Here is a 22,163-nt window from a genome sequence, read left to right on the forward strand (position 1 = left end):
CCAGGCAGCATTCTTTGATTTATTCCCATGGGTAAGTATGTGAGGGGGCCAAAAACTTGAGGGCTCACAAGATTCAAGCTCTCCATGGGAAATCAATGCATATGAAAGGACAGCGCAGCTTAAAATAAGAGTACACTAGCAATACAAAGAGTTAAATTTGCAAGATTTTGGCGGCACTCGGGAGAACCAAAGTTCGTTCACCATCCTGCTTTTGTATTACGAGCCGTCATACTTCACACCTTCCTTCTTTTATCCCCTCAATGCATGTGTGTTGTTTTCCTGCCTTAGGCTGTCAGAATTCAAGCAGAGCGAATCAATCTGATATTTGATGAATCTCAGTCAAAGGCTGATTCATTTCACCCGAAAATGATGATATATGATGCTCATATATGACAAGGAAGCTTTATATAATAAGTGTTGTGTCACACTTCAATGAGTTATGACTAGTATCCAAAATGACTGCTAGACACTGATAGGAGTTTTGGTGTGGGCTGCGCTTGTGCAGATTTTAATGAGATCTCGCAGCATGTTCAAATATTTAACAATTCCTGGAGTAGCTCCTCTATCTGCTGTCAGGAACACCCATCGCAATTTCAGCCCAATTTCAAGGAATGCTCTGAATGAGGCACAAACGTTTGGATGAGTTTCTTTTGCATATGTTTGTGTATACAGCATCGTTTCAGGTTTTCATTGGGATATATGATTATAGTTTTCTGCTTTTTATACAGCAGTATGTATTGTCAATACAAACTACATCAATATAAACAAGCCCAGATCAAAACGTCTGTACAGGTCAATCTCATTTAACCTGACAAGCACTCTTAAAAATAAAGGTGCTTAAATGTTTTTTTACAGCGATGCCATGAAATTAACATTTATGATTTCAAAGAAGCATTCTGTCTAAGGTTCTTTAAATAACCATATCTTTCATTAAATGTTTTATAATCTGAAGAACCTTTTTTTTGCCACAGAGAACCTTTTGCGAAACCGAAAGGTTCTTCTGCTGTTAATAGTTAGTTATGAACCATTTAGACCAAAATGTTCTTCTATGGCATCGCTGTGAAGAACCTTTTAAGCACCTTAATCTTTCCTAGTGTAGGTTATGTCATGGTTTGGGGTGAGTATGGCTTTTTAACTAAAATGTTCAACAGGATCAACAGTAATTGCCCCGAGAATATTTCTCAATTGACAAAATCAGTACGACCTATAGAGTAGATGGAAGACAGCTAGATTTTCTCTCTCACACACATGACTCCCTCTATGATCACTTCTTCCTCAATACATAGGCCCTTCAGTTGGTAGACTCCGTTGGCCCAGAGAAGGAGGGTGTCGGTGCCAAGTCTCTATATCCCACCCCAGCCACCCTCCTATACCACCCCCAATCCTTCATCACGCTTCACTCATTATTCATGTTCATAGGGACAGCTTTCATTTGATCTATTACTTTGGCGGGGGGACCACTGACTGCTGTGCGGCTCCATCCCCGCTGGATCTTTAATTATTGCAGAGAGGGTTTTCTCTATCTTGTTCTTTGTTGTGCTAATGAAATATTGAAGTGGCCGATGTAGATTGCGTGGGGCAGCTGGGGAAAAGGGTGGCTTACCTTTCCCCTCAGCACGGACCTTCTGCACTCCGACCTGTTTTTTCGTTGGCTTTTTCAAATGCAAATATGATTTAATGTTTATTTAAGGAGTGATGGGTCAATGCATTCGGCTTTGTTTTCATTTTTGATAACTGTAAAGATGGAAGCGTCTGCTTCGGGCAGAGGAATCTGCTAAATGAGTAGATTTAAATAGAAACTTTTCCATAAATACTTAAGACATATATGAAAAATTAAGGTTGCAATTTAGTTTAGCTTGTATGGTTTTAAATATGTGCATGAAGTATGTTTTTTATAGTTTATAAAAACGGTCTCATAACACAATTTCTGTAATGAATAATTTATTCACACTGGGTCCCATGCAGTGAAGCATATTTGATGCTTAGTGTCTAAAAGAATCAAACCCAAAGGTTTTCATACTTCCGTTCTATATCATATTTCTGTTATACACCACAAAGAAGACTATTAGTAGACTATTTATACAGCTCATTTATTTTACATTTAGCGCACAGTCAGTATTTTAAAAGTACATTTTAAATGATCTGATGGAACCTAGTTCATACAAACGCGCTCTCAAATGCAACTGAATATATAAAGCAACTCCCTCAGAGAGCAACAGCAAATAGATGGAAAATTGATCAATCTGACCATCTAACCATTGGGGACCCATGTGGACGAAAAATCTCAGAAATGTATCTTAAACCAGTTCAATCGTAGAAATATCAAAGACCACTGCTTTTTATGCCTTGGGTGCATTAATATTAACCCCTGACAATCTTATTTGGAAAATATGCAGTTAAATGTTTAAAAATAAACATATAACAGCATCTACAGTCTGAATCTCAATAATTGGATGAAGGGAGTGTGTAATTGCGCAGTGGTGTGGAAAGCCATCTGACAGTGATCTACAGGAGACCCTTAATTGCCATATGAATTTACCCCAGTCTCTTCTCTCCACTGCCGAGGCATCAGGGTGTGGGAGACGGGTCATTCTGTCTTTCCCGGCCCACATCCTCACTGAGCTCATAATTACTAAAACCTTTAATTAATCTTGCTATGGGTAAATGCAGCGCTTACCCTGTAAATGAATTAAGGGATAAGTGTGGCATTGTATGCGCGTGTCTACGTGTGTGTCGTTGGCGGGGGTTTACGCTGGTTTGTGAGGTGGTGCTTGGTGTGTTGGTCAATGGATTTTGTTTAGTTAAAGGAAGGGTTGACCCAAAAGTAAAAATGTATATCCATGTTTGCTCCCTCTCGTGTTGTTTTAAATGTGTATGTGAGCAAGTCCATGTAATTGTGATCCTACGATGACAAAAAAGGTTTTTACCATATAGCTAGGTCAGATGTCAAATTTGGTGGTTTAAATATCCAGGGGAAGTCTCTCGTAACGTTTTTAAAGCACTTGGGTTTTTTTTTGTTTTCAGTGAACTGTCACATCCATAATGGTCCAAATTCTTAAGAAACTAACCAAAAGTTATGTAGAGTCATGAAGAGCCATTCCTTCTCCATGTGTTGGTATTATTGCTTCTGGTTTGCACATTTTAATTCACAAATTCTCTCAAAAAACAGCCCTCTTTTTTTGTCACATACTCAACACGTTCATTTCCCCCCTTATTTAAAAATAGCCAACTCGCGCACAGACTGCTTTTTTTCTGATGTCTGGACTGGAATTCGTATTTCAAGTTTTGACAGAAAATGTCACATCCATAACGCTGGAATTGTCATGTTGCCCAAAAGAAGAATTTTGAAAACTCTTTGGCCGTATTAAAATAGACAGTGAACACAAGCTGTCCAACTCCTCATAAGACAACAACGTTCCTCAAGTTTTGTAAGGCAACACATAACTTTGTGAAAGGAACACACTGAAATGTAAGCGAAAATGAGTCTGAAGCAATGAAAATGAATTTACCTCCGTTTTCAGATTTAACGATTTTCTTTTAATATTAAAAAGATTGTATTCAATAAACTCCTTGTAGGCAGACAGATGACTAAACACCACTAGAAAGTAAATCAAAGCGTGAAGCGAGATTGTATTTGTAAACAAAATAATACGATTGCATCATTTCAGACGGGTATTAGGACCCCTAAACTGAATGCAAAGGCATATTGTCCTTTTGGTATTTCTTTGTAACTCTTAATGAATTATCATAGTCACCCGTCCAAAAGAAACAACCACAAATCAAACAAACTTAAAATTGCCTGGATCAGATCTATTGCTTTTAATATGGTCGTAAAGTCCCCTGCTTCCATCTCCTACAGGGGAGAAAACAGAGCTGACCAACAATGAGTTCTTGTGTTTAAATCTAATTGAGGTGATTGATGAATTCTCAAACCTCTTTAGTTGAATTCCTGTGTTTCAGTGGAAATAATTCAGAGTGAGGAAAGTGGACGCTTTGACCCGGCATATGAGAGCTGACATCCAGCTACAGCGCCCGCAATATCTTTCCCTCTCGTGTCATCACTAAAGCTCTGTGGGACGGGGAATATGTTGTGACATGTCCAGATATGAGGCCTAAAATATATGCTGGCTGCTTGCCAACAGCCTCTCTTTCAATCAACAGGCTCTGCTGACTGGGATTTACAGTGGGACCGGTGGAGAGAGGATAAAATGATAACACTACACTACCATCTAGTGGTTTCAGAGGGATTGCATTTCTTGTAGTCTGATCGGTTAAAGATTTGAGTGTTTACAAGTGACATTTGTTCCTAATTAACCGCAGCACTTGTTGTAGCACTTCTTGTGGAGAGGGGCTTGCGTCCACGCTGATGCAGGCAGGATTCTGGATTCTCTTGTAAGCTTCCTCCACTCTGAAATCAAGAAGACATTTTGACATTTAATTTCTGATGCCAATACGTTAAAATGTAATGATAAAAACAAGAGGCAACAACAACGTTTTTATGTTCTCTCTGACTCTGAATATGCCTGACAACCCATTTTATGCAGTAACCATATTTGAACCAATTATCAAGCACGGTAAATGTTAAATAATTTTTCTATCAGAAACCAATGCTAAAAGGGTAACATTGACGAAAAATGTCAAGTACTTTAACATCTGAATGACCTCCATTTGTTTGGAAGCTTTTTGACTCCTCCTTAAATTGCAACGCAACCGAACACACGAACCCCGTGACAGTGCATGCGGTGTCAGCATCTCGCCATGTGGCTCCTTGGAATGTGTGCTGGAAGCTAACACTCAAATATAGTCGTTAGTTTTGTTTGTTTGCACACAAAAAGTATCCTCGTCACATATTAATTTATATTGAGTCGCGTGGACAAGTTCATGATGTCTTTACGCATTTCAGCACTTTGAAGATTGGTTGCGTAACAATCTAAGAAGGAGTCATAAAGCTTCCACAACTACCTTAATTTGCATTTTGGGAAAAATGGAGGATGTTAAAGTTTAGTCGTTTATGGCAGAATTTTCATTTTTCATCAATTAATGTAAATCTGCATCTTCAGTAACTATACGGACGTGCTCAAATGTATTGGTACCCTTAAAGCTCGTTGAAATAATGCTTCATTCCTCCTGAGGATTGATAAAATGAAAAGCTATTATATCATGTATACTTGCATGCCTTTGGTATGTCATAGAATAAAGCAAAGAAGTTGTGGAAAGAGATGAATTATTGCTTATTCTACAAAGATATTCTTAAATGGCCCGGACACACTTGTTGGTATCGTTGGAAAAGATCATTCATAATTGGATTATAGGGATATTTCAAACGAATACGTTTCTTTAATTAGTACCAAACATGTATCCAATCTTGTATTCCGTAATTCAGCCTATTTGAAAAGAGAAATGTCACTGTGCTGTTTGGTATCCTTGCATGCCACACACTGAACATGGACCAGAGAAAGTAAAGGATAGAGTTGTCTGAGGAGCTCAGAAAGAAAATAATAGCATGGTAAAGGAAAAGGTTACAAGACCATCTCCAAGCAACTTGATGTTCCTGTGACAACAGTCGCAAATATTATTAAGGAGTTTAGGGTCCATGGAATTGTAGCCAACCTCCCTGGGCGCGGCCGCAAGAGGAAAATAGACCCCAGATAGATCAGAAGGACAGTGCGAATGGTAGAAATAGAACCAAGGATAACTGCCAAACAGATACAAGCTGAACTCCAAGGTGAAGGTACTTCAGTTTCTGTTCTCACTGTCCGTCGATGTTTGAGCAAAGGTGGGCTCCATTGAAGAAGACACAGGAGGAAAACATAAAAAAGCCAGCCATACAAGGCACAAATCTCTAGGAGAATGTACTTTGGACAGATGAGTCAAAACTTGAGCTTTTTGGAAAGTCACTTCAGCTTTATGTTCACAGAGGAAAAAAATCTATCTTTCAAAGAAGTCAACACAGTGAAACATGGAGGAGGAACAGTTGTGTTTTTGGGCTATTTTGCTGCATCTGGAACATCTGGTCTCAATCGCAGGTCATGGGTCCTTTTACAGGATAATGACCCAAAACACAGCTAAAATCACCCAAGAATGGATAAGAACAAAACATTTGACTATTCTGAAGTGGGCTTCTGATCTGAATCGTAACGGACATCTATGGAAAGAGCTGAATCTTGCAGTCTGAAGAAGACACCCATCAAACCTGAGACCGCTGGAGAAGTTTGCTCAGGAAGAGTGGGACAAACTACCTGTTAACAGGTGCAGAAGTCTCATTGAAAGCTACAGAAAACGTTTGCTTGCAGTGATCGCCTCTAAAGGTTGTGCAACGGGGTCCCATCATTTTCGTCCTTGACATTATCTTTTGTTTTATTATTTACAATATTATGTCGAATAAAAAATATAAAGCAATATCAGATTTCTATTAAATATGGAATTAACAATGGTGGATGCCAATCCTTTTGTCAGTTTCAAGTTATTTCAAAGAAAATTGTGCATTCTTTGATTTTAGCAAGTATGAAGATGTCCACCCCTAACCCCACCCTTTAAAACAACCATCATCGGAGCAAAAGCACATCATATGAAACCATTGATATTGTACGAATTATATCGTAAAAATGAATAAATCAGACACCAATTCACTAAAACTTAAAAAATGTATACATTATGCTATTGTGTCGGTATTGTTTATATAGCATACTGTATGTATTGAGAAATCCTGTTTTTCTTTTAATATTATTATTCCATTTATGTACAGTAGGTGGAGACAGATACAATTTACATAGATAAATCTGAAACATCCAATTCAAGTATCATAGCTTTATTAGCTAAACTAATTTGTGACACTCATCCCTGGAAGGACTTTTATATGTACTGTATATGAAAATGTAATAAAACATCATTAGAAAACCTAAACATGGATACAGGTTTGTTGCTGAATTAACTTTGTAAGTTTTTTTATTAAAAATTGCAACAGATTTGGGCTAATCTGGTAATATACTACCAATTTTGGAACAAAAAGTTTTGTGTTTTACAAAATAAAAAATCCCCAATTGAATTACATTTTATTTTATTTAAACTTGAAAGACACAAGTTTAACTTACTTCAGTCGGAAGTGTTGATTGACCTCCAGCTCATTCTCCTCAATTGTCTTTTCCTGTCCCCTGTCCCTCAATCTTCTCATTCTTTCTTCTGGATTGACAGTAAGCAGCATCACCAGGTTTGGTCGGAGTAGGTCTTCTGGCCACTGGTAGAGCTCTGAGTCTGTTCTGGGGAGATTTTCCACCCTCCCGCAGACAGCTGTGGCTATAGCATACGCTGCTGTGCTGTGCCAATACCTATCAGAAACCGATCAGAGATTAGTCTGTCTAGGGTTCAACTCTACATTCTGTACTTTTCATATTCACTATCAGTGGCGGCGTTTCACCATCATCCCTGGCCATACAACAACGACATTCCAAAGTAACGGCGCCATAAATTATACCACATAAACAGAACCTGAACAAGAATCCACGAATCTGAATGGTTGAAGCAATGCAAAATCTGTGACAAATTCATCCAAAGGAAAACACATCTAATCCAAAAGACGCGCAGATATTTAGTGCATTGAACTGCGACTGCGCAACACTGGCACATGGAGTACATCTTTGAATTATTTACAGATAACGTAACAAATAATTATTCATCTTGCAATATTTAAACATCTGGCTTGGGCAGGTGAGATAGTGACGGTTAAAATAAAAAAATGATAATTGCCAATTTATTGGCATATATCGATAATAAAGACCTCCCTTACCTTACCATACACTTTATTATTAAACACCTGTTTTTCAAATAGCTTCCTAAATAGATTTTTTGTTGAAAATAAATGTCTGTATGGTCTAATATGTGATGTATGACAAGCGAAAGGTGGAGTTGAACTGCAATAAGATAGAATCAAAATGAATGGTCACGAGTCTAGGTCACGCGTACTTGCCGAATAATCGTTGTTTTTACACTCTAAAATACACATGCTTCTTAAAAATATTTGATTATTTTAAAACTTTGTTTCCACTGTTTTGTCTGAATGCTGGGTATGGCAACTGCCATACGGAAAAAACACCGCCGCTGTTCACTATACCGCCAGGATTGAAAATGTATGATGTCATTTTCTTTTGAATTTTTGTAAAGTCACGTCACTCTTCATTTTGGGCTCTAAACTTGGACTGCTAGACAAATTTTTCACAAATCCTGCATTAATACAAACATCTGCTACATTCTTCAATGTGTTGCACCGTACACGTTCAGAATCATGGGAGTGTATTTGTGGCCCTACCTGTCCACTATGACGGGGGCTTTCAAAGATTCTTCTCCGATCTGAGCCGCAGTGATGTAATTCCCTAGAGCATAAAAGGCCCTGCGGATGAGGGGTGGTTCTGAGTCAAAGCGCTGTCTGAAAGGAGCCAGGCACTGGGGAGGAGACTTCAGCAGCGTGGCATTCAGAGACTCCCGCAGGGCTTCTGTGAGAGTAGTTTTACCTGGTGTGCGAAGAATTCGGGAGAAGATGAAGTGAAGTCATTCAATAAACTATATGGCAGTGTTATAGTTGGATGTTATTTTGTTGAAAAAACAAATTCAACTTTTTGTACTGTTTGGATACTACACCTATTATATATACTATACCTGTATAATTAATAGTGTATTCAATAAAGTAGTATTTCCCAATCCCAGTCCTCGGGGCATCTAAAATATTCTGGGAGGGGTGCCCCGAGTATGGGATTGGGAAACATTGATGTAAACTGTGGTATGTTAGTGTGGCGAACATGCAGCTGTCTCTGTATTAACCTGTGGCGTCAAGTCCCTCAATCACAATGACAGGAAAGCCATCGCCTCCGCACGACTCCACCTGTTCATCCACAAGCTGCAGCACAGCCTTTGACTCGGGAAGAATGTCAATGCACTGAGATGGGCAAAAAAAGGATCAGTTTGCTTTCGTTCATAAATTTCATTGTTAAATAATCCACGACCGATCCAACAGTAATTGATTAGAGTAACAGCATGATCAATGTAATATAATATGGTAGTTGACACAAAATGTGACCGGTAAAGTGATAGTTCAGCCGAAAATGAAAACCCTCTTGTCATTTCAAACCTTTACGACTTTCTTTCTTCCGCATGAACACAACTTTAAAGAAATTTGGTAACCGGACAGCACTGGCCCCCGTTCACTTCTATTCACACAAAACCAATGGCCGGTTAACAACATTATTATATATCTTATATATCTATTATATTACATATATTAAATATCTTATTTTGTGTATTGTGGAAGAGCGGAAGTCATACAGGTTTGAAACAATACAAAACAAGTAGGCCTATGTACAAAAATGCCTAAATGTACCCATATTAACCCTACCTAAAAGATCCATATTACTTCTGGTGTAAATAAAGTACACCTATAGTGCTTTTTGACTAATAATCTACCTCCTGAAGAACCATATAGGCTTCATCCCTAGAGTAGAAGACATCGGAGCTCCTGATGCCCAGTGTGGACGGGTGATGTAGAGGTTTTGATGCGGGAGTGATGTACTGCCTCTCCCCCTTCTCCGCTTGATTGACAGGTGACCACAACTCCTGCCAGCAGTACTGACCGTCGCGTTTGTACGAAAACATACATACCGATTCATCCCGACGAAACGTGTTTAATATTTCCTCCGACAGGCCCGGGGTGGTTTTGTCACGTATCCAAAATCCTTTAACGACGCTGTTTTTGACATCCGGTATAAAAGAACACGTCTCCAACACGTCGCAATCTCGTGCACGTTTGTTAGACAGCTTGCTCTTTATTTCCGCATGAGTTTGCGCTTTCTGGATTCGGTTGCCGCTGTCGACGTATAGCGAGAACAGTTCCCCGTCACCAAAAAAACGCAGATAATCGTGATGGAGGATGTGCGGTTTCGCGCTTAATGTAAAGTAAAGAGGTTCGGTGCGCACATCCAACTCCACGGCGAATACACGAGAACACATCTGTCCACAGCGAAATATTGCTCTCGATAGCATCGTGCACCCTACTATAGGCGTTACTGAGCGCGGTGTTTGGGAAACATATCAGAGAGAGAGATGTGTTTACAGAGAAACGAAACTAGACGGGAAAACGAAAGTAGGGGAGTCAGTCCAAGTTTACGTAACTCATGCTGCGACTGGTCAGCGAATTTAAGATAACAAGCTTATAGTCACATTTAACCTTTTACTTGTCATTCCAAGGCTACATTTTAAATAAGGAATGCACCGTTTTCAAAGACCGAGTGCGAGTACTTGCTGATGCGCGTTTCTGGTACTCACGGATGCCTGTGCATTTTCTAAACACAGTGAGATAAATAGAAATATAATAGCTTCTTAATGGCACAAAGTTGAACACATTATGAAAAATAAACAATTGTATGTTCTTTGCACAAACTTGCAATGCAAGTTTAACAACATATCTCTCAATTGATTCACATGAGGTATCTGTCTTTGGTATCGGTGCATTTTTATGAGTATGAGTAGGCTACATGACTGTCGGCCCATCCCTTATATTTAATAAGTTTTATTTTATGTTTGATAAAAATAGCCATGATTAACCTACAATGCCGTGTACCCTACTTTGTAAATTGCTGACCCATAAACTAATACAAAAATATGAATATTAAAAGTAAGCAAATATGAATTCAAATGTATTTATTCGTTGTTATCTTTATTCGTTATGCTTTATTATTATGTATTGCTTTATTCGAACGTTTTGTCTTAAAACGTGTATTCGTGTGTATTGAAATGTGGTTGCTTAATTATGCAATGAGAGTTTTTCATGAGAAACATGACTCTTGTTTACTCGTGATCAGCTGTTTGTCTTTCGTTTTCCGCTCCACCCAAATAAGAAAAAGAAACCGATCAGAACTGCAGAGCTCGCAGTATAAAAGACGAGGAGGAACTATTCGGTCCTCACACTTCAAACTTTCATCATGTTCATATCAAGCCAATTATCGCCAACTTTTGCAGCGATGCTGATGCATATCCGCAGCATCATTTCGAGCCTGTGGATATCATTGTTGATGCTGCTATCTGGATCGTGGGCGAAGCAAACACCTGTTGTTACCGGGACAAGTCCTTCCAAAACTCATTCCAACGAGAAGAAGGAGACATCTGATGCTCGGCTGACCACTCCAAGTAGTGTAAACTACCATTTTACCCGACAGTGCAATTACAAATGCGGCTTTTGCTTCCACACCGCAAAGACCTCGTTCGTTTTGCCTATTGACGAGGCAAAGGGAGGCTTGCGACTTCTGAAAGAAGCAGGTGATGTAACATTTTGGCTTTTGAAGTTAATGCGCATGTTTCCTTCTCCTTTTTAATATCGTCGTTTGGCCGTTTTAGGGATGGAAAAGATCAATTTCTCAGGTGGGGAGCCCTTCCTGCACCAGAAGGGAGATTTTCTGGGACAGCTGGTGAAATACTGCAAAGAGGAGTTGAAGCTGCCGAGCGTCAGTATTGTTAGTAATGGCAGTCTGATAAAGGAAGCCTGGTTTCAGAAATACGGTAAGGCGTGTGAGAATCATTCATAACCAGCAGAGGACAGCACGTGTTCATTGATTTACAACAAATAGCCTAATAAAAATCTCATGGGATCTATGTCTATTGCCGTTGTTTACAAATATACATCTAAGAATTCAGTTTATTCTTTTTCTTTTTGCCTAATTATACAATCATCTTATACAGGGGACTATTTGGACATTCTGGCTATTTCTTGTGACAGCTTCAATGAAGAAACCAATAAAGCCATAGGTCGAAGTCAGGGAAAGAAAAGTCATTTGGACAACCTACATAAAGTACGTAACTGGTGCGGGGAGTATAAGGTGGCGTTCAAGATCAACTCGGTTATCAACACCTTCAACGTAGAGGAAGACATGAGAGAAGACATCAGTGTTCTAAACCCAGTTCGCTGGAAGGTAAAATTACTTATTTAACTACAGACCAAAAATGACCCATATACTCTTTTGTTTACTAAAGTGCATTTGTTTATCAATGTTGGGGTGATGGGTTCAATTCCATATGAATGCACATGATGCAAAGCCTGAATGCATTATCGCCAAATGCGTAAATGTGAATGTGTTGTAATGCACACAGGTCTTCCAGTGTCTGCTTATTGAAGGGGAAAATGTAGGGGAGAACAGCCTCCGTGAAGCAGAGAAATTTGTCATCAGCGATGAGCAATTCCAAGACTTTCTGGACCGCCACAAGAGTATTACATGTCTGGTTCCAGAGTCCAATCAAAAGGTAATGTTGAAGAACAAAGCCTATATTTTGTCTTGTATATTTTTACAATTTGGGAACTAAAGTGGTTTCAATTTACCAGCAATACAACAAACAAACATGCAGTTTCATATCATACTCATATCATACTCATGTCATATCATATAATATCATGGATAAAAGCTTTCATTACCAAAGCCTTTATATACTTCCAATTGGTATACATTACCAATTGACCTGGAATGAAAGTGTACAACACTATTCTGAGATGGCAACCCGAGACTAATAATAAAGACAATTTAAATCATACTACTGTTTTTAATAATAATTGTTTATTTATTAGTCTATTTTTGTATTACAGATGAAAGACTCCTACCTGATCCTCGATGAATATGTAAGTATGGGAATATGAATGTAATGATATTTTCTTTTCAGCATCTATTACTCTGTAAAGGATTTTTATTTTATATATACAGCATTATTATATTATGCTATCAATTTAGCCCATATTTTCTTTAATATTGGCTTCAAATTACATTTCTTTCTCATAGATAATGTTTTTTTTTCTCTTGATAATCACACTGTCTTTGTTATATAGTCAGAATTAGTCAATAATCATAAATTGACTATTTTATCTGATGCTACAGATGCGTTTCCTGGATTGTCGAAAGGGCAGAAAAGACCCCTCAAAATCCATTCTGGATGTTGGTGTACAAGAGGCCATAAAGTTTAGTGGTTTTGATGAGAAAATGTTTCGCATAAGAGGAGGAAAATATGTATGGAGCAAAGCAGACATGAAACTGGATTGGTGACTTCGTGGAACCAAACATTGTTCTTCTATGCGGCTTTGCTGTAAAGAACCTTTCAAGCACCTTTATTTTTGAGAGTGTGATTAACTGTTGAATGTACATTGCAGTAAATTACATTAGGCTACTGCATTGAAAAACAAATAATTACGTATATATATTATATATATACACATTTTAATGTTTTCATTTAATGTAATGCTTATTCTTTTGTATCAAATGCAATGTACAAATCAAGCATATTTTTATATGACTGTTTTTACTACTGTGTGTTGTTCATCATTTTGTTCAGCTTTTATGCCTTTTTTGTGTGCACTTTATTGTTGTTTTTTTTAATCATGTAGTACATTTGTATGTACTTTGTCATAGGACGAAGCATTAAGATAAGTAAGAATTGTATTAGTTATTAAATCTCGCCTAATTTAAACATTGTTTTTTTAATTGTTATTTGCTATTTAGAAAATAAATACTTTTGTTGATAACACCTTGTAGGTTGTAATGATGTTATTATAATTTTATATGTAGCTCAAAGAGCATAGAAAGCTACACTGGTATTTACAATAACTGTGAGTATCGATACCGTGTAAATACTACACAAATGATAACATTGTAAATAATTTAGCCCTTGTTTAAAGTTTTTCCTTAAGAGCCACAATAGTTTCAAACCTTCTCTCTCTCTCTCTCCACTTCACTACACTCTCACTTTTGAGTAAATCAGTGGCCAAAAAAAATTTACATTTAAGATTTTTATCAAAAAGAAAAATTCCAACAGTATTGTTTTTTCTTTGTTAAATCAATAATATTGTGATAATGTCAGTATAGTAAATTATCTTGGCCAAGATGTATAATAGTGAAAATCTGATATTGTGACAGCGCTATAGTTACATTTACATTTAGTCATTTAGCAGACGCTTCTATCCAAAGCGATTTACAGATGAGGAAACATTGGAAGCAATTATAACAACATAGTCAACAAAATACATAAGTGCACCAAAACTAGTCCATTAAAGCCTAGCACAGTCGTAAATGTAGTAAATAATGTAGTAAATAATAATCAATGTAAAAACATATGCAGCAATAACTTATTGATCACATCGTTTTGCGACGCCAAAACAGTTTTTATTGAAGTGGTTGTTGGTGTGATGTAGATAACACGTGAACTCGAGTGTCTCAAATGTACCCAACAGAGGGCGCTTCGCTTCTGAGAGACACACATATCCAGACACACAGACTTTACAGCACAGCACTAGGAAATGCTCAGACTAATGGCGTCTTCACAACGCGTCGGACGGATCAGCTGATTCCCACATCTGCCTGGAAAACTACATAAAGACTTAAGGTAAAACACTCATCATCTGTTTCCAATGTGTCTGCCTGACATTACGCTCTTTCATTCACAGCATTCTTGATACACTACGACTTTCCGTAACGAAACGGCGTTCGTCCTTTTAAATAAAGCAGTTTGTTTATGTGAGCGAGCTCAAAATGCAATAACGTCTCTATTTCATTTGGCAATGCTATATTGACCTATGACGGCGAACTGCACTTTCTTCCTGTTCTGCTCTGATTAGATATATTTGTTGCGAGGTCTAAAATGGATGTTTACTATTGTTTTAGACAGGTTAATTCGGATAAATGATGTAGTCTGGAAACCTTTTGGTTTGCTTACATGCACCGCGATTTTATGCATTATTGACGCGTGCAACGCTGTGAACGTCATGATGTACAAAAATGTTGCACGCGCTCGTGATGCCCAGTAATGCTGCCCACTGTACCGTGGGCAAGAAGCACCCACGGTTTTGATAGCACGACCCTTGGCCTCCGAAGTATGCGGTTTATTGGTTTGCATTTGATAATGCCCCTGCCTCTCAGACACAATGACCTATTTGAATTATGAAGGGCAGTGCCATGTGTGTATACAGTTCAGGTGGTGGCACATCAAAAAGGTCATTTGCGGTCAACATGTATATTATATTATTATCTCAGTGTGGTATTTACAGTCAGTTTTAAAGAAAATATCTAGTTTGCTAAAAGCCACTGTTTTAGTGTACTTGCTCTGCTATTTATAAGAACATTGCTTGTGTACAGTATCAATAATGCTGTCTCCAAATTTGAATTCGGATGAGCTAGCATTATTTGTCACTTTAAACAGTTAATATTTAACAAAAAAAACTTTAGGTTATGTATACAAGTTCCTACTTTTAAGTACTTGTGAGACAGTATTTGGTTTATATTCCCAAATGTTAGAGTTATTTCAACCCAACATTGGGTAAAAAATGGACAAACCCAGCTGTTGGATTATAAATTAATCCATGCTGGGTTGTTTCAAATTAAAATTCTTGGAGAGTAGGTCAAACATTACCTAGCACAGTGGTCCCCAACGTGGTGCCCGTGGGCACCTGGTAGCCCGCATGAACTCGGGGCTAACCAATAATAAAACTGTGACTATACCGATCAGCCAATTCTTATAAGCAAGTGTCATAAGCTTTAATATATTTTTTAATATAAGAAAACTGAATTTGGTTCTGTGAGCGTAAAAATAAGGGCATCACAAGGTTAAAGTTTGAAAGTATGTTAGCCCTCTAGAGGATTTTAGATATTTTGGAAGCCCTCGCTTACAAAAAGGTTGGAGACCCCTGACCTAGCATATGCTGGGTTGTTTTAACCCAGCCGTTAGGTTTGTCCATTTTTGAAACAACGATGGGTTGAAATAATAGGGCAGAGCCTAATCTGATAAGTGTTTTCTCCTGTTAGATTTGACTTTGTTATCAATGCATTTTAAGCATTATGACCCAAAATGTTGCATTTGCATTCATTTTCTGTAAAATGCCAAACCCTCAGGAGAACAAGACTGTGCACTCATACTCTTGCACCTTATATGTGGTAAGGTGCACGGGATCGCTCTATACTAACACAATAACAATAATGGCCTGTGTGTTGTGTAATTTCACAAGAGAAATGATACATTTTATACAGAGATTAGATAAATGTCTTAGTCATTTCAAAAAGAAAGACACACCCAAATGAGGCCGTTCATTGCTTTTTCCAGACCATAAAAGGCACATAAAAAGGGTTTTGTTTTAGAAAGATAACTCATGTTTTGTGGGTTGTGGCCATCCAGCTGCACTGGCAGCATTTAAATGTGGTCATTTTCTTATGAGATATTTGGTTAAATACATAAATGTGGAACTCATGTTTAGCTGGAAGGATGTGTATGGTGTGATTCTAGACTGTACATCCCTGGAAGACAACAGGAGAGAAGTTCAGATTTTGTTTGCATTGTGGGCGTAATTGCGAGCCACTTGCTCCAATTTGTATTGTTACGTACCATCTGTTGCTACAACATTAATTGTTAAAACTGTAGTAATAAAGAAGCTTGACCATCTCTCTTGAAAAGTCTGACCACACTTTTGCCTTGAATTTCTAAAGGAAATCCATGAAGACAGTATCTAGCTGTCCTAATGTATTTTTACCCATACAATAGCCTTGTTTGACCTCTTCAACCCCCCAAAACGCAGATAAAAGGACCATTCTGCAATTGAATGACAAGTAGTATTACAACACATCCATTGTTTAACATTAGATCTTATTGCCTTACCAACTCATGAATAATGAATGACAATACAGTTTTCCAATCATGTATTATTTACTGTAAGATTCTATATCTTTACCACTGAATACCTCCTGATTCAAATCTGTGTTGCCATTACAGCTCAAGGCAATGTTTTTTCCCCATAAACAAGCAGCTAGGCTGTATATATATTATATATAATGTTGTTTCATCATTCCTATAAATGATATCAAAAGCTGCATTGTTGTTGCCTTACAGCTGTGTAATGCAGACACTGACTAGACTGTCTCAGGGCAGAAGGTAAACTCAGCTGGATCCCAATTGCAGGGTAAATACCAGTTGCTTCATGTTTACAAGTGGGCACAAAACAGTTTATTAAATGTCAATATGTCAAGAACGCATGGTTGGTGAAAACCCTCTGCAGAACTACACCATTTAAAACCTGCCATAAGGTGCACAGTTCCGTTTTTTAGAGAGAATCATCTGAGCCACAGGAAAGTGACGTCATCCCTGATTTGCTGATGGCACCACAACAATATTCAAAGTCCCAAGCCTCCAAGTGAGATTTGATGTAAAAAAAGGCAACACACAGTGGAAATGTTATGATTCTTTTATATAAATTGCTTTGAATAAAGAAATTTGAATGGAGAATCATGATTCGGAGTGAACAATCGTTCTGCATGCTTGTGGTTTCACCTGTAGCAATCTGGGTGACGGGCATCATTTTTTATTCATACAGTTCTCACAGTCGGCACCCACTCAAACCTAGAAGCTCGCAAGGCAGTTCATCAAGCGTTACCTCATGTGTTTGGTGATATAATGAAACATTGGCATGTTAATATTTGGATGGCAGTGTGTGAACTCATCATGCAGTGAGTACTGGAATTCTACGCAGGTACAACACGGCATAATTCAAAGCCTGTTTTTGCTATAAAAGGATGAAAATTCTATCATCATTTACTCACCCTCTTGTCATTTCAAACCTCTATGATTTCTTTCTTCTGCAGAACAACAGTGGAACCCATTCACTTCTGATGTACGGACACAAAACCAAGTCAATGTTTACTGCCACTGTTTGGTAACCAACTAAATGTGTGTTCTGTATAAGAAAGCTTTGCAACAACAGACGTTACAAACAAATGGTTTACTTATAAGTCCATTGTGATATATTTTTTAAGTTATTTTTTTACACGACGACTTTCAGTTTGGTGCAGTTGTTTAGCATGCTGTGTTATTGATAGCCTGTGAATTATTTTTGTGTTATTAACATTTCATTGTTTGACGACTTCACCTCGGGCCATTTTTGACTCAGTAGCTGCTGTGGCTTGCTGCCTCAATTTTACAAGCCTCTGCTTCAGTAGGTGCAAGTTAAACAAACTACAGGGGCCTTCGAGGGGGCAAAACTGAAAGCAATTCATTACTTTTTTTAACAAAGCTGTGCTGATGCGTGGTATGACACAGAACATTTTGTGCTTGTTGTAGTAGAGTTTGTGTTGCATAATACTTGTTGTTTATTGGACAGGATAAGGATTTCATTTACTTGTTTGGTGTGTTTTCGTCAGGGTGTGTTATTTGACAGCGAAGGTGAGGAGACCAGTTTATACATGTAGTGAATTCTTTGCTGATAGTTACCTTCCCCTCTTAACTGAGTACTCCATCTTGAAAAAACGTATCTTTAAAAGAGAGATTTATTTTTGTTGGAAATCATTTTCTATCATATCTTTCTTAAGTCAGAAATGTAAGATTTGTTTTCTTGAGTCAAATTATAGAGGTATAGACTTTATTTTCTTCTTTTAATTCAATAGTTTGTTTCCTAGGGCACAAAACCTTGAGTGACAACAGGCGCCGTTCACCGCAGGCTTTCAGCATTTGATTGTGTCAATAGAAATAACGGCTCCACTATATACTTGTCATTTCCACTTAACTTTGCAGGCACATATAGGGTGTGGCAAAAGGGTTCTGTGGAGGAAGATGTCGCTTTAGATCTAATTCGGACTTATTTTGTTTTTTTCAGGTCTTAACTTTTCTTTAGCCTTAAAGTTAAAAGGTTTCTCTGTGTCCGTTCTGCTATAATCATATAGTATTCATCATTGAAGATGATGGCGCTTTTTTAATCACACTGGGAAATATTTTCACAGAAGATCTGTAAGCAAATATAGATGTTCAGAGGGAAAACCATCTCATTCTGGCAGGTTGACCTTTACATCCTGATATAAACTTTGATTAAACTGTTTTGTTTTCCAGTGCCAAGGTACTTCTGCTGCAGGGTGAGTCTGATAATCTATCAGAACGTGTGTCACTTCCTCGTAAATTCGTTTTTCATAATAACTGAGTATTTGCCTAAAGACATGAAACTGCATTTCGAGAAGTGCCTTGTTTTAGCTTATAAAACAAATTGGGTTTAACAACATTATAAGCTATTCCAGCTTATTGATTCCTAACTGGAAATATACGTATTGCACAATAATTGTTTTTGTGTTTGCTTTGTTAAACTTATAAACGACAAAATTGAATTATATGTATGAAGAATAGAATAGAATAGAATTAAGAAATATTTACTGTCATTGTTCAAAAAACACTGATAGAACGTTTAGCAGTGCTGACTGTAGGGGTCCTGTCAACCACTTCAAACTGTATGGAACCTGGCTAATAAGCTCAACCAGATCTCTAAGGTTTACTTTTCTGGTCTGGTTAACCAGTATGGTCTAGTTGGTAGTTAAGTTGATGAACCACCGAAACCAGCTTGAAGCAGCGAATGACCAGCTCCAAAAACTAGAAACCATTTAAAACCATTTAAGTTTACAGAACTGGAAACATCCCATGTCTGTAGAAGTGATTGGACTGATAAGTACTATACTGTAGAAGGACACCATGTTCTTCAGGCTACCACAAAGCTGCCTACCAATCTAGCTCATGACGTTCAAGGAAGTTAAAGTGACCTATTTGTCAGATATGGAGACCCATACCCCAAATGTGACCTCTGCATTTATTTAATCCAGAGAGTAGTGAACACACACACAGCAAGACGTGAACACACGTACACCAGGCAGTCCTTACCCGCCAGGCCTGAGAATCGCTAACCTTCTGGTCACGAGTCAGACTCTAACCATTAGGCCACAACTGCCCGAAGTTTCTTAGCGAGACAGATGGTGTCATAAATGACGCATGTCAGGATGGAAGGTGCATGTTTTTATACAAGATTGGTATTGCGACCTTGTCCAACTCACCAAACTACAAAATAACCCACAATACATAGTATATAGCAGGGGTATTCAATGAAAGTTCCAAGAGGTCTAGTCTTTATATTTTCTTCCAAACGGAGGTTCATTAGAAAATGTGAACCTGCTTGTGAAAACCCAGCAAAAGTCCTACATAAAATCATCCTACAGAATATGATGTGATAGTATAACAATATCTTCAATATTGACTGAATAATACCAACATCTTAGTGAAATCAATGCTTGAAATTAATCTTTGATGCTTGCTATATTATAATAATCAATTTGATTATGAGATGTTAGCCTGGGTTTTCACAGGGTCACACATGTTTACATGCCAATGCTAAATGTAGATAAAAACGTTATGGTTAACAAAATATCACAAATCTGGTTGAAAGGTTGGAGACGTATAGCAAAATGTCAGAAGACTGACGGATACAAATGCTATTTGCTGCATTTTGTTTACTGTTGTGTGTCCATTTACCTGCTCTGCTTGTCTGCACTAGTGTTGTTAAAATAAGAACGTGTTTGCTGCTCTTCGTGTGGCGTGTCTTTGGTGGGAGAGAAGCAGCACGAGCGGAGCGGAAAGGGTTAGAATGGAGCGCGTTTGGTGCTAAAGATAAAGATATTAAAGGATATAGCGGCAAAAGATGTTCGTGTGATGTGATTCTCCGTTTTGAAGACACAAGGCTCAATTTAAACAACCAAAATAGTCAAAATTGCCTATTGAGGATGACTGGTATATAGGATAGAAGTATAAAGGCTAATCTCTTGAGATATCAGCTGAATAAAGCAGTAAAATCTATAGTAAAGTTCAGTGCTCACTTTCAGTGATAATTGTTCCTGCTCACTTCACCTCTGGGATCTCGAAGTTCTTAAAGATGTGGCCAGAAATAAAAGTGTGCTCAGTCCCTTTGGGGTGATCAATGTGGATCATTTGGCTAGGGCTAACAAACAGAGGCGAAACAGTGTTAGACGTGTGTGTGCTTTGACCACACCGCAGCTTTTGTCATCATAGTGTCATGGCCACTTGAGGTAATGCACTAGCTGCTTTCATCTTTTTATCCTCCATTAAAAAAACATGACCGTCTATTTTTTGTCTAATAGGTCATAGAAAAGAATTGACAAACAGGATCAACTTAATTCTCTAGTTAAGACATTTTGTGTTGCCGTACGTTTAACTTAACCTTGTGTTGTCCCTTTTATTTATTTAACACAAAACACAAGGCCAAACCCATCTTAAGTGCAGCAACTGCATTCCCTCTTGTTAGAAACCTGAGCTCTTATAAAACCTGCATTGGGATTTGTCAGATGGTGATTTTGGCATTCATTCAGTAGCACAGTTGTTAAATGAGGGTATAGTTTTTGACAGGAAGCTAGGAGTGACCTTTACAGAAAGACAAACTCAGTGGTGGTGTAGCACCTCACCGGGAGCACACACACAGCCTGCGGTCAGAAACGAGTGCAGCGTGTGAGAACACACTCGCTTTTCCCTGCAGATTTACAGTTTTTGCTAAAGGAACATTCCTGTACGTTCACTTCAAAACGCGCGTGACCTCTTCAAAATCTGGAAAGCTCTTGATATAGTTAGTTCACTGGTTTGAGCTCAGAAGAGTTTGTTAAAAGTTAGAAAAAAAAGAATTTTGAGACACACATGGTACACTGTTGGATAAGTGAGAATCATGAATGACGTTCAGCCCTAACAGATTGGAGACTAGTAGATCATAATAGGGCAGCAGTGGATAGTCGGAGGAAATGAGACTCCATAGCAGTTGAACCTAAAAAGCTTGTCTGATGGAAAGAAGATTATAGAACGTTCAATATGTACAGACGATATTGCCATGTCTTCTGGGCATCGTTTTGCATGTGTAATTGAAGATGGTCTGAACAACACTATTTATGGCTGCCTGTCTTATCTCAGTCTATTGTGTTTCTGGCATCCAGCTGGTCTAATATGTCTGAAAGTGTTATGAAACATCACATTATTTCATTATGATTGTGAAATATTATGCTTTTATGTTCTGGTAAATGGAGTTGAAACGATTCTTTTTCGCTTTTGAAGATTGATGGTGTGGGCGATTTGAGCCTGAGTGTACAGTACTTTATGTGCGATATTTGAGGTCTGAAAAAAAACAGAGCATCTTTTTTGTTATTTTGACCTGTTTCTCAAGTTTCATTTTCTGCAAATAAACGCTAATTGAAACAATGTTTTTATTTTAAATATGGTAGAGATATTGTTAATAGTTCACAGAATGAAACAAAAATAATAATTTGACCTGAACACATGAATAATCATAAAAAGTACGTTTAGAAAAA

General features: G+C 37.9%; 3 protein-coding genes across 3 annotated transcripts in view; 2 read left to right on the forward strand and 1 right to left on the reverse strand.

Annotated features, from left to right (window-relative positions):
• Nucleotides 1-483: 483 nt before the first annotated feature.
• On the reverse strand, nucleotides 484-10,168 carry cmpk2 (cytidine monophosphate (UMP-CMP) kinase 2, mitochondrial). The gene is made up of 5 exons (XM_079458888.1): nucleotides 9,451-10,168; nucleotides 8,812-8,926; nucleotides 8,303-8,504; nucleotides 7,092-7,325; nucleotides 484-4,408 (listed from the first exon to the last, which is right to left on the reverse strand). The coding sequence occupies exons 1-5, from the start codon at nucleotides 10,024-10,026 to the stop codon at nucleotides 4,288-4,290; spliced, it is 1,248 nt and encodes a 415-aa protein (XP_079315014.1). The 5' UTR covers nucleotides 10,027-10,168; the 3' UTR covers nucleotides 484-4,287.
• rsad2 (radical S-adenosyl methionine domain containing 2) lies at nucleotides 10,117-13,540 on the forward strand. Its single transcript, XM_079458889.1, has 6 exons — nucleotides 10,117-11,298; nucleotides 11,377-11,538; nucleotides 11,719-11,948; nucleotides 12,127-12,276; nucleotides 12,614-12,646; nucleotides 12,900-13,540. The coding sequence occupies exons 1-6, from the start codon at nucleotides 10,965-10,967 to the stop codon at nucleotides 13,062-13,064; spliced, it is 1,074 nt and encodes a 357-aa protein (XP_079315015.1). The 5' UTR covers nucleotides 10,117-10,964; the 3' UTR covers nucleotides 13,065-13,540.
• Nucleotides 13,541-14,258: 718 nt separating this feature from the next.
• Nucleotides 14,259-22,163, forward strand: part of rnf144aa (ring finger protein 144aa) — a 29,313-nt gene continuing 21,408 nt past the window's right edge. Inside the window, exon 1 of the mRNA XM_079458729.1 lies at nucleotides 14,259-14,397. The gene's annotated coding sequence lies outside the window, so the exon portion shown is untranslated. The remainder of the gene's footprint in view (nucleotides 14,398-22,163) is intronic.

Source organism: Barbatula barbatula (assembly GCF_947034865.1).
Source record: "Barbatula barbatula genome assembly, chromosome: 6".
Taxonomy (NCBI): domain Eukaryota; kingdom Metazoa; phylum Chordata; class Actinopteri; order Cypriniformes; family Nemacheilidae; genus Barbatula; species Barbatula barbatula.